The 13567-nt window shown below is 37.5% G+C and overlaps 1 protein-coding gene across 1 annotated transcript in view; it reads right to left on the bottom strand.

Moving 5' to 3' along the window:
• LOC124795177 (nuclear pore complex protein Nup205-like) overlaps positions 1–13567 on the bottom strand; it is a 295244-nt gene that overhangs the window by 267874 nt on the left and 13803 nt on the right. Inside the window, exon 2 of the mRNA XM_047259077.1 lies at positions 12780–12934. Within this exon, the coding sequence (XP_047115033.1) occupies positions 12780–12934 (155 nt within the window). The remainder of the gene's footprint in view (positions 1–12779; positions 12935–13567) is intronic.

Raw genomic sequence — 13567 nt, 5'->3', positions numbered from 1 at the left:
GCGAAAGTGTTTAATAACCATTTCTTAATTATAATAGAAAGCCTAAGGAGAAACAGTTCAAGAGAAAAATCAGACCAATATGTTGAAAACTTAACTCTCGTAAAATTCAATCATATGAATGAATCACAAACTTCTCCATTTGAAACTAAGACGATTATACATTAGCTCATATAGTTTTGATGGCATTCCCAATAGAGTACTAAAGATTTGTTCCCATATAATAAGCCTGGTCTTATGTCAAACATGTAATGCATCACTAATTCAAGGCATTTTTCCAGGAGGACTGGAATATGCCATTGTTACATCCCTCTTTAAGAAAGGTGATAGAGATGTCAATAACCACTGACCTGTTTCACTGCTGACATCATTTTCTAAAATTTTTGAGAAGGTGATGTATTCTAAAACAGCAACAATAATATCCTCAGTAAGTCATATTCTGAATTTCAGAAGGGTTGATCTACTGAGAATGCCATTTACATGTTCACTCAGCAGATTTTACAAGCATTAAATAATAAAATAGCACCCATTGGTATTATCTGTGGCCTATCTAAGGCATTTGACTGTGTGTATCACAGTATTCTCCTAGATAAATTAAAGTTTTATGGGATTGATGCTATAGCCTACCAACGGATGCCACATCCAGGGTTGCCACAAGTTTCCCCAGGTGAAATTCCCTGATTTACAGACAAGTAAGTATTTTTCCCTGACAAATTTTGACATCTCAAGGGTAAGTAAAGACATAAGATGACAAGAAACTGCAATTCTGTATTTCTTCCCAGAGTGAGCTAAAATCTTAAGTACTACCATCAACATCTATAATAAGTTTTTAGATGGAGAAAGCAAGCCAAATGGTACATGTTTTTCATTAAGACCACTGACGTGATTTTATTTCACTAAAACTACGCAAAAATACGCATTTCATTGGAGTCGCAAGACACATTTGAAATATCTTCACTGATGTCAGAAATAACCTCAGAAAAAAGGCAGGCCTCTTGAAAGAAGTGTATAAGGCAGGGAAGAGTTGTGTAAACCAACACTATACCTGTAGGTGACTGCCAATAAAATGTTGGTTCCACTATGTTTGTTGTTGTCATTTATTACCCACTTTGTTATGTCTATTATTTCACAGGTATCGTGTGATTTTTCTTTCGAGTAATATACGAGCAACTGCGACAACTTTCTTCTTCTCATCATCCATACTTTCTAACATATAAAAATGTCTATAAAACACCGCACTGTGCTACGTATTTGTGGTGAGACAGTTGCAATTCTCAAAATCCATCGCCCGTGGCCTCTGGCCTGCCAAGGAGCACCGGAGTCCCGGTCCTCGGATAAACCACGAAAATCCGTGCATTATGCCGCACACAAACAGACCCAACCTGTGGGCAGATCGGCGAGACTAGATCCGACGGGCAGGGCTTGCACATTAGTGGGAAGTGATCGGCTTCAAATCAGCAGGCCCGACCCATTAGACACATCTGCAGAAATTGCCTGCAGTTTTGATCTGTCACGGAAGTCCACTTGTGTGGCCCGCTATTCACGTGTCACAGATACCGTGTTGATGAAATGAGACCACAGTGATCAGTCCGCGTAACAGATAACTTGCGCAAATACTAATGAGGATAGGTAGCAACTCATCGCAAAGACGATCACGGAGCTGTAGACAGGCACGTAGAAAACACGACCACATTCTCACAACTAAATTTTCAGCCATAGCTTTTGTCAGAAAACAAGAGCACACACATTCACCTAATCACTCAGAGACAGCTCACACACAGACGATCGCCACCTCCGGGAACTGCACCTACAGTCTCTCAGAATCACATCCAAACAAACTACTGACCGCACCTCCCGGCCTCTCACCGGCAGCTGCTATACTGGCAGCAAGAAGAGGTGGCAGCACTGGGAGAGGTAGGAAGTGGAGAAGCAGTAAGAATAAGGGAATACGGAAGCGGTGCACTTACTCAGCTGGACCCAGCCAGCAACAATGCACAACATCTCAGCAGACAAACTATTTCATCTACTGAGACGATAACAAGACTTTTCCCGTGCTTTTTACCAATTTCCCTGATTTTCCTAACAAGTTTGAAATTCCCTGGTATTCTCCGACTTCCCGGATTTCCAGAACTTATGGCAACCCTAATAGCTAACCAAAAGAATGCAGAAAGTTGTACTTAGTAATTCAACCAATATACCCCACGGACACAATTCTGACAGGGGAGAGCTTCCCCAAGGCTCGATCTTAGGTTCATTATTGTTCCAATATTACAAGAAGGAAAGTTGTTACTCACCATATAGCGGAAATGCTGAGTTGTAGATAGGCACAACAAGAAGACTTTCACAATTAAAGCTTTCGGCCATTGTCAACAATAGACGCACATACGCATACAGACACACACACTCGCGCAAATGTAACACACACACACACACACACGACTGAAGTCTCGGGCAACTGAAACCAAACTGACTGAATGTGAAACCGTATAGCCTAAGACTGCAATCGTGCGTGTGTGTTGCGTTTGCGTGAGTGAGTGAGTGTGCACGCACGCACACGAGCGTGTATTGTTGACGAAGGCCTCAATGGCCGAAAGTTTTAATTGTGAGAGTCTTTTTGTTGTGCCTATCTGCGACTCAGCATTTCCGCTGTATGGTGATTAGCAACTTTACTTCTCATAATATTGTTACATTCCACCCTGGATTGTCCATTATTGTTCCTCATATATGAACACGATCGTCTATCCAATACACAACAAGCAGAATTAGTTCTTTTCGTGGATGACACTAGTACTGCAATCGATCTAAACATACATACAGAAACAGAAGCACAACTCATTGGTTTTCTGTTAATGCACTCACCCTCAGTTTTAAAAAGACAAAACATTTTCAGTTCTGCACATCTAGAGGTAATACACAAATGATAAGTGTAGCTCATGGTGAGAACACAATAAATAGGGCGGAAACTTCCAAATACTTAGATGCCCATACTGATTAGGATTTAAAATGGAAAGAGCACATTTTGAAACTCATTGACCAACTTAATTCAGCCTCATTTGCATTAAGAATCACTGCAAATGCATTTAGAATCATTGCAAATCTTGGGGAGAGAGAAATCAGCATGTTGACACATGCTGCATATTTTCATTCAATAATGTCAAATGAAATAATGTTCTGGGGTAACTCGGCTTTAAGAAAGAAAACTTAACTGTCTAAAAACATCTGTTTAAGGAGTTGGGCATTCTGGCTACCGATTCAAAGTGTATTTATTCCTTCATGAAGTTTGTTGGGACTAATCCACTACAGTTTTTACAATACCAGAAGGAAAATTACATTCATTACTCAGATTAAGGTTGTCCTTAAAAAAACAAAAACGGCTGCAAAATGCTGCAACAAAAATTTCTGATCACTTACTCAGTGATATAAAATGTCTGACAGACAACAAAGTGAAATTTGAAAACAAACTGAGAAAGTTCTTCCTTGACAACTCCTCTTATTCTGTAGAAGAATTTCTATTACTGTAATGTGCAAAACGTGGTGGGGTACGACTTACCAACTCACATTATCTGTATATATTTTTCTTTTTTCGGAGAAAAACTTAGAAATGTTTAGAATGTAACCAAATGTACAAGAAATGTTTAGAATGTAACCAAATGTACAAATTAATTTGTGATGTGAACATAAAATTACTCATTCCACATCGTTACAATCTCGTGCTAAATGATCCATGGAATGTGATACTAACTAACTAAATAACTAAGCAGTCGGAGCTTTATATTCTCTCGTGCAGAGGATCGCACATAGCACCCAGCAGATATATAGCAAAAAACTTGTAATCCCTGGCAATTCAACAGAACATTTAGAAATATTACTTGTCACTCTTCCACAAATTATCAGATTACCCAGATTTGTACACAAAAAACATTTTAAAATAATGTTCACTGTAAACAGGTCTTAGCCTCACAGCAGAGTAAAATGGACACAAAATGATTTCCACCTATTGATATCTCTGAAGGCTTCAACAAAACAGATTCTGTCGATTATAAAGTCTTCAAGTGTTTGACAGTTCATTTTTTGTTGCCAATCATGTTTTCTGCCCAATGAGGTGATATCTTAACACTGAGCAATTCGGGAGTATGTACATTCACAAACACACAAAAGGTATCCAGAAAGCAGCACGTGGCATTCTATTACAAGTTCACAGGGAGGTTTGGCATGTAATCTCCTTAGCATTTCATTTGTGATATGTTTTTGGTATGAGACACCAAACATTTTTGCATGACAAGACTGCTGGAAAGCATATCTCTCTTTGAAGTTCCATTTGTTTTGGTGTATTTAAGAATGTAACCAAATCATACCTATCATCTAGGGGTAGCATATTTGATTAGTAATCAAAATGTCCGCAGTCCTTGGTTCAAAACTTACTACTGCTTAATTTTGATCAATAATCAGCATTGGCAGCCAAAGATTTCCGGCATAAGAAGTCACCCTCATTCTGCCAACAGCCTTGTCAAAGAGGGTGGAGGAGTGGACAGATGTTCAGGGCACTCTCTTGTCCTGGGGTAGGAAACTGCTCCTGAAGGCAGAAGAATCAGCAATGATCAACAGCATGAGGATGCAGAACACAATGGAAACAACTGCACTAAAGAAACTTAACGTGCATCTGCAGGACATGTTGCCTATAACTGAAAAAGTGTCATGATAATCTCTCCATTGGCAAAAGATTCCAGAATAGTCACCCATTTAGATGTCTGGGAGGGGACTCCCAAGAGGAAGGTGACCATGAGAAAAAAAACTGAATAACCAACAAAAAGATAATATTAAACGAGTTTGGGCATAGAATATCAGAAGCCTGAATGTGGTAGGGAAGCTGGAAAATCTGAAACGGGAAATTCGAAGACTCAATCTAGATATAACAGGCATCAGTAAAGCGAAATGGAAAGAAAATGAGGTTTCTTGGCAGATTAGTATAGGGTAATATCAACAGCAGCAGAAAATGGTATAACAGGAGTACAATTCTTTATGAATAGGGAGGTAGTGCAGAGAGTATGGTCCTGTGAACAGTTCAGTGATAGGGTTGTTCGTATCATAATCGACAGCAAACCAACACTGACAATGATAGTTCAGGTATGCATGCCGGCATCGCAAGCTGAAGATGAAGACATAGAGAAAAGATATAAGAATACTGAAAGGGTAATACAATATGTAAACGCAGATGACAATCTAACAGTTATGGGGGACTGGAATGTGGTTGTAGGGGAAGGAGTAGAAGGAACAGTTACAGGAGAATACGGACTTGGGACAAGGAATGAGAGAGGAGAAAGACTAACTGAGTTCTGAAATACATTTCAGCTAGTAATAGCAAATACACTGTTCAAGAATCACAAGAGGAGGAGGATACTTGCAAAAGGCTAGATAATATGGGAAGATTTCAGTCAGATTACATCATGGTCAGACAGAGATTCCAAAATCAGATACTGAATTGTAAGGTGTACCCAGGAGACTCTGGATCACAATGTAGTAGTGATGAAGAGTGGGCTGAAGTTTAAGTCATTAGTCAGGAAGAATCAATATGCAAAGAAGTGGGATACGGAAGTACTAAGGAATGACGAGATACACTTTTAAGTTCTCTAAGGCTACAGATGTAGCAATAAGGAATAACTCAGTAGCAGGTACAGCTGAAGAGTAATGGACATCTCTAAAAAGGGAAGTAACAGAAGTTGGAAATAAAAACATATGTATGAAGAAGGTAACTGTGCAGAAACAATGGGTAACAGAAGATCGATGAAAGAAGAAAGTACAAAAATGTTGATGAAAATTCAGGAATACAGAAATACAAGTTGCTGAGGAATAAAATAAACAGGAAGGGTAGGAAAGCTACAACAAAATGGCTTCATGAAAAATGTGAAGAAATCAAAGAAGAAATAAGTGTCAGAAGGACTGACTCAGCATATAGGAAAGTCAAAACAACCTTCAGTGACATTAAAAGCAAGGCTGATAACATTAAGAGTGCAACAGGAAATCCACTCCTAAATGCAGAGGAGAGAGCGAGTAGGTGGAAAGAATACACTGAAAGCCTCTATGAGGGCAAAGACTTGCATGATGTGACAGAAGAGGAAACAAGTAGATTTAGAACAGATGGGTGATCCAGTATTGGAATCAGAATTTAAAAGAGCTTTGGAGGACTTAAAATCAAGTAAGGCAGGAGGGATAGATAACATTCCATCAGAATTTCTAACATGATTGCGGGAAGAGGCAACAAAATGACTATTCATATTACTGTGTAGAATGTATGAGTCTGGCAACATGCCATCTGAACTTCAGAAAAATATCATCCACACAATTCCAAAGACTGCAAGAGCTGACAAGTGCAAGAATTATCGCACCTCAGCTTAGCAGCTCATGCATCCAAGTTAAAGACAAGAATAATATACAGAAGAATGGAAAAGAAAATTGAGGATTTGTCAGATGACAATCAGTTTGGCATTAGGAATGGCAGCAGAGACACTGCGGTCGATAATGGAAGCAAGACTAAAGAAAAACCAAGACATGTTCACAGGATTTGTCGACCTGGAAAAAACGTTCAACAATGTAGAATGGCGCAAAATGTTTGAAATTCTGAGAAAAATAGGGGTAAGCTATGGTGAGAGATGGGTAATATACAACATGTACAAGAGCCAAAAAGGAATAATAAGAGTGGATGACCAAGAACAAAGTGCTCAGATTAAAAAGGTTGTGAGACAGTGATATAGTCTTTCGCCTCTACTGTTCAATGTGTTTAACATAGAAGAAACAATTATGGATATACAGAAAGGTTCAGGAGTGGGATTACAATTCAAGGTGAAAGGATATCAATGATACAATTAGCTGATGATATTGCTATCCTAAGTGAAAGTGTAGAAGAATTACATGATCTGTTGAATGAAATGAACAGTCTAATGAGTGCAGAATATGGATTGAGACCAAATCAAAGAAAGAAGAAAGCAATGAGAAGTAGCAGAAATGTGAACAGCGAGAAATTTAACATCCAAATTGATGGTCACAAAGCAGATGAAGATAAGGAATTCTGCTGCCTAGGCAGTAAAATAACCAATGACGGACAGAGCAAGGAGGACATCAAAAGCAGACTAGCACTGGCAAAAAGGGCATTCGCGGCCAAGAGAAGTCTACTAGTAACAAACATAGGCCTTAATTTGAGGAATAAATTTCTAAGAATGTATGTTTGGTGCACAGCATTGTATGGTAGTGAAACATGGACTGTGGGGAAACTAGAACAGAAGAGAATTGAAGCATTTGAGATGTGGCGCTACAGACAAATGTTGAAAATTAGGTGGACTGATAAGGTAATGAATGAGGAGATTCTGTGCAGGATCAGAGAGGAAAGAAATATGTGGAAAACACTGAAAAGGAGAAGGGACAGGATGATAGGACATCTGTTAAGACATCAGGGAATGACTTACATGGTACTAGTGGGAGCTGTAGAGGGGCAAAAACTGTAGAGGAAGACAGATTTGCTACAAAGGAATGACTCAAATATTACCTTATATTTCCAGGTTCTCCAGTACAGTGCCCCGATTTTGAAATTTAATTACATAAAATCAAAGTGTTAATTATTTTTCTAACTAGACTATAAATAATTAAAACTTGTATAAAACTCACAAAAACTATGTTTATTTAAACAGTTTTATTTTATTCATTTTAGACCATTGTCATAACTGGTATTTCAAATGTAATTTAACAATCTTATAAAATGTACATGATTTAAAATAAGCAACACAAAAATAAGCTAATGACTTTTAGTATGAATTAGCACAAATTAAAATTCTATTTGGTACATTAAATTATTGAAAATTTTTACACTGCTGATCAGTAGCTTGTATTTCGGCTAAAAGTTTAGGCTCCTTTTTATGCCCCTCTACCCCCTGCCCCCCCTATTTTTTATTTTTTTTTATTCTGTTATTGTAATTTTTTTATGCTCAGTTTTTTCTGAAATTTTTGAATGCAAATTCAGTAAGAACAACTTAGATACTTTGGAACATCAAGAGTTGCAACATCTCCATTTGTTTTTGTTTTGGGTAGTCATATATTAATCCTTAAGCAAATAAAGTTTCATTATTCATACTCTCAACTAAGCATTCTGAATTGACCGAAAAACCCCTTCCAGTATTAGTTTTGGCATGAGATAAATCATAACTAGTTTTAGCAGTTTTATTGATGAATGTTGATTGATGTGTGTGAGAATTAAACCATTCCAAAAATGATCTAAGTGTCTGTTAGCCCATGAATAATTTCTGAGAAATTGTGCCAAAGATTGGAACATAAATTGAAATCTCCAGTAATTTAATTGGCTGCAGTACCACTAATACAACTATTTTCATTCACAATACTAAGCAGACGCTTCAATCTCCCACATCCAACTTTAGGAAAGTGTCCAAGACCTGGATCCAAACATGAGACTTTTTTAGTAACCTTATATAGTTAGGATGGTTGTGTCAACAAATTTTCTCTGAAAGCTATGGAAACAGTAGCAGGCACCTTTTCTAAATTGCAAAATCATAAGATTGGTGACCTTTTTATTTTTAAGTCTCTGACAGCTCTTTTAGTACCAAATCCTAAGTCTGTTTGAGTATACAGAAGCAAATTGTTTTTATCAGTTAAGTCTCTACTTGATAAGGAGTCAACAGACATCAGCACATCTGCTTTGATAACTACAGAGCTAGGCATAAATGGTGCCGTAGGAGCCATAGTTTGATATTCTTGTACGAACAGTTGTGACTCAGCTGCTAATGACCTAAGGATTCTAATTTTGCTGGCAGAAAAGCATCTGAAAGAGCCCTCCCTGTGGACAAGGGCCCAAATCATAATTATTGTGCAACGTTTCTCGGGTGACACGGAACAATCATATTGTATTCTTTCACATTCTGTGTACGGATAGCAGCATCAAGAAAATGGCAGTTTCTCTTGGATAAGACTTTCAAAATAGCTTCTAATTTACAGTGAAATGATGATAAAACAGAGCTATGCATGCCGCGTGGGTGGCAAGGAAAAGCGTATAAAACAAAGCAAGCTATGACCTACAGAGTTCCAAGGTATGGTATAATTTTGTAGCTGGTCCTAGTCAGTTCCTTTACATCACACTGTAAACCCTTCACCATTTTTTTAAAGATTCCAAATAATTTCACTAGTGCAAGCAGCAACAATAAAGAATTGATCATGAATACTCTGTTAATTGAGCACGGCGAGTTGGTACATTTTTAATCAATAATAAACTGAACAATATTCCCGTAGTGGCTTCAGTTTCCACATTTAAATGCGCCATGGAAGATATGAAGACTGCTACTTGCCCATATCAAGTATCACAGTATCATAGTTTCTTCAATAGACCGCAGCTCAGATTTCAGATTTGTGATAAATTTATAGTTAACATTTGGTCCATCCACTGATTTTTGTAAAATTTTATTAAGGCATATAAGAGGTAGATGCATTTCCTTGAATGACAGAAGAAGATCAGAAGCTCTTGTACAATAAAGAAAAGTAGACATTAACCCTTTAACTGGACATGATTTGTTAACGTGCACGCCTTTGTACCAATGCCTTTGTGCTCTAAACGTGTTCATGCGCCCACCAGTCCTTCTACCTGGTACCTCTAAACATTTCTACCCGTAGACACGTTCAGAGTACCAGGTAGAAGGACTGGTGGGCATGTGTAAACACGTTCAGAACACACATGGACAGGTACAAAGGCGTGCACAGAGCAGTTAAAGGGTTCAGTATCATGCCACAACTTTGTTTTTCATTGCTTCTAAATCAGATATTTATATCCATTTGACAAACTTTATAAAGTGACTCATTAAATCCTACGATATAATGATCACAAGACGTAACACATTCCTTCAGTATACCTTTATAACAAGGAGCGATCCCGTAAGAACTTGAGTAAGCAATTTCAGTTCACTGTAGTCACATTCTTCTGACTAGTTCACTATTGTTGAACAATTTTTTAAATAATTATATGTCACTTCCAGGTTGAGCGCACTGAGAGTCATCAGTGTCTGCATACGAGGACGTATTTCTGCATGACTAACTACTTCTTCAAGAAGAAAAGAGCTGACAGTATTTTGTGATTTCCGAATTTGCAGTTCATTTTCTTGATTTATGATTTGATGAGAAATGGATGATTTTCCTAATGAATTATGTTTAATTATCTCAGTACTGGTATGTTGTAGGCAAGTTAAAAAAATTTTGAAGAGGAGTGGTATTTTTGTAGATTTTAACTCTGCCAATATGTTTTAATCCTTTAGCATGACTTTTGACAGTTGTTATACCCATACTATTTGTTACATTCCACACTTTTTTTTTTTTAATGTAACATTGCAAAGGTTGCACTTTTTGCTCTTAGAATCATTTCTAACTTCTTCCACCCAAAACTTTCAAATCTGAGCCAGTAAACCAGTAACTTTGAAAACATCCTTTCATGCTGAATGCAATAGCCTGATAATAAAAAAAATAATAATTTGACATATTTACTGTTATTGCATTTACCCAATGCTATAAACAACACACAGAAGCAACAATGATTTTCCAAAGCACATTAGAAAGTTGGTCCTTCTTGGCACTGTACTTATTTGTAACACAAAATATGATATTAAGCAAGTGGGTGTACACAGTCAAGAAGCCTCAACAGCAGTTCATAAATGTACAGGATGTTCTAAGATTTTGAGTGCTGAACTAATAAATTGTACATAAAAAATAAAGTATGGTGTCTGCATTACTTCGAGAACATTGCTATATATTCACAGTACATTCCACAACTCAAAGTTTCCATGAGAGGGGGGAGATGGGGGCAGAGGGGGAAACAGGGGGGGGGGGGGGGGGGGGGGGAGAAATTCATGATACTTTATGAAATTCCTTCCCTCATATTTCCCTGTTGCATGAAATTCTTTGATAATTCCCGATATTCCCCACTTATGGCCACCCTGCAAATAGGCAAAACTAGCTGAAATAGAAGTGACACAGCATATAACAGCAGCTATTTGCTATAAAAGTAGTGGCACTATCACTACTTTATTGTGATCATAATGCCATGTGATGAACCAGTTTTTTACAACAGGCAGGATCCCTCTCCTATTACTACTCCTGCAAACACTGTTAGTAACACAACAGTACAAGCCGAAAGATAATTACACGTTTGCCCATTTATAATTTTTCACAGTTCTATCAGTACATCACATTGTAGTTAGAGCCACAACAGTAATTTCAGACAACTGTTTTTCTCCATTAATATGTTCTTTGAATCATCCCTAATTACACACGCCCTCCTTCACGATGATGTCTACACAACTTAAAGTATGAATGACAGAATGGTTGATTGATCATCAAAAATTTTTTTGTCACCATACCCGTGTAGCTGCTATACCTGTACCCGATATCTTCCTATAAGTGTATGCAAAGTAAGTTGTTCTTCCTTTTCCACTGTCTCTCATGTTAGATTTTTAACATCATAACTCACAAGAGCCTGAGAAATACCTCAGTTGGATAAGTGTGAGTAAACTGACATGCTCTTATTGAACAATTTTACCAGTATTCAGCTGAAGCGATACCTTTCACGAACCAAAAATACAGTATATCTAAAAACAAGATAGCAGGGGACTGACTAACTACCCCTTCCTGTGGACAAGGCCCAAATCATAATTATTGTGCAACATTTATCAGTGACACGGAACAATCATATTGTATTCTTTCACATTCTGTGTGCGGATAGCAGCGTCCAGAAAATGGCAGTTTCTCTTGGATAAGACTTTCAAAGTAGCTTCTAATTTACAGTGAAATGACGATAAAACAGAGCTATGCATGCCATGTGGGTGCCAAGAAACGAGTATAAAACAAAAGCGATCTATGACCTACAGAGTTCCAAGGGAATGGTATAGGGATAAGGAATATAAAGCACACGTACAAAGCCGACAGATGTTTTTGTAGCAGAGCACGCTCTGCAGCAGATTATTGAATGATGCCGGAATAAGCAACCTGTTTACAGCAATTGACTTTTTCCCAGCAGTTTTTGGTAAAATATTTTATAAATTATTGATTAAAAACACATGACAGTAGTATAATACTGAATTTTTCATTCGAGCTGTTTCCATTTATTCTCCAACATTTATTGCTTTGTAGTCATCACGCCAGCATAAAACTGAGAAATGGTTTAGGGTCAGCTGGTGTACAATGGTAGTTCTCTCTCCAGTGACTTTCCCGTTGACAAAAAATCTTACAACATGAAATTGGGAGCGTACAATGGTAAACCTTGAAGTAGCAGCTGTCACAAACATTATGATGAAAAAAATATCTTTTGCGGGTGGTGGCAGCAGCACACAGGGTGTTCACCTGGATGCTGTAGAGATCAGAACACAACAAAAAACTTATTCTAGGCTGTATGGATTACTTCTAGAATTGCAGCCTTGACATACAAGATTATTGGCCCAGTCCAGAGCAGGATAGTATTGTCTGACAAGTGGTACATTTGTTGGCCATTTTTATGAAATGAACTAACAGTAACGGGACTAGCTGCAATGCATGGGAACTCTGCTAGAAAACTAATCTTGTGGAATAATCATGGGAAGCAAATGCAACAGAGACCTAATGTCAATTTGTGTTTTGAATCAATACATGAACAGATATGTTTAACATACATTGAAAAGAACAGCAACTGTCCAAATATGAATAATGTCATTTGTAATTTGATTTTAGAATCCTTGTCTTACAGATAAATTCTTATTTAACTACATACATACCGGATTTTTCAGCAATGTCAAAAAATTCTGTTTATGTTTCCTCAGCACTTCTTGGACTTTCTGTAAAACTCCATGAATGGGCTGTGAGACTACGCCCTCAACAAATGACTGAAGCTCCTTAAACGGTGACCACATATCTTCATTTTTTAGAAGTTCTAGAATTTTATAAAAGAAAAATATTGTTAGAAAACTTTATATAACATGAGAAACTGATATTCGACAGAAAAATATGTAAAATTCAAATGCTAATACACATTTTTCTTGTTATCGGAGAGAAAATTTTCTCCAAGATGAAATTTTGTGTGTGTGTGTGTGTGTGTGTGTGTGTGTGTGTGTTACTGACGCAGTTTATTAGTGAAAATATCCAATTATGACATAAATATGGTCATTTAATTCTGGTCTTCCCTATCTATCTGACTTTTGCAAAAAAGTGTGGGTCAAAATCTCTCCATGTTTTTCATTGTTGTTCAACGGCTTGCTCAATGTAATATTATTCACATCCATGAAGTACACTGCACAATTAGGGGACTCCGCCCAATGTTATTCCTTATCTATCACAACAGCTAATCAATTTTTCCTAGAGACAAAAAGTAATTTTACTGTGTTTCTCAATACACCGAATGATGAGGCACACAACTGGAGTGCGCACGCACTCGTCTATGTGTGTGACATGTTAAAGGTTTACCACAGTAAGTCAAACATTATAGTCTGAAAATCATATGTACATCTTGAGGCATTGTAGCTCGCAGCACACTAATTACACAGACTATATTCACCCCAGTACTTGA

The sequence above is a fragment of the Schistocerca piceifrons genome, chromosome 4 (genome assembly GCF_021461385.2).
Source record: "Schistocerca piceifrons isolate TAMUIC-IGC-003096 chromosome 4, iqSchPice1.1, whole genome shotgun sequence".
Taxonomy (NCBI): Eukaryota; Metazoa; Arthropoda; class Insecta; order Orthoptera; family Acrididae; genus Schistocerca; species Schistocerca piceifrons.
This window is presented reverse-complemented; position numbering and strand designations above follow the sequence as displayed.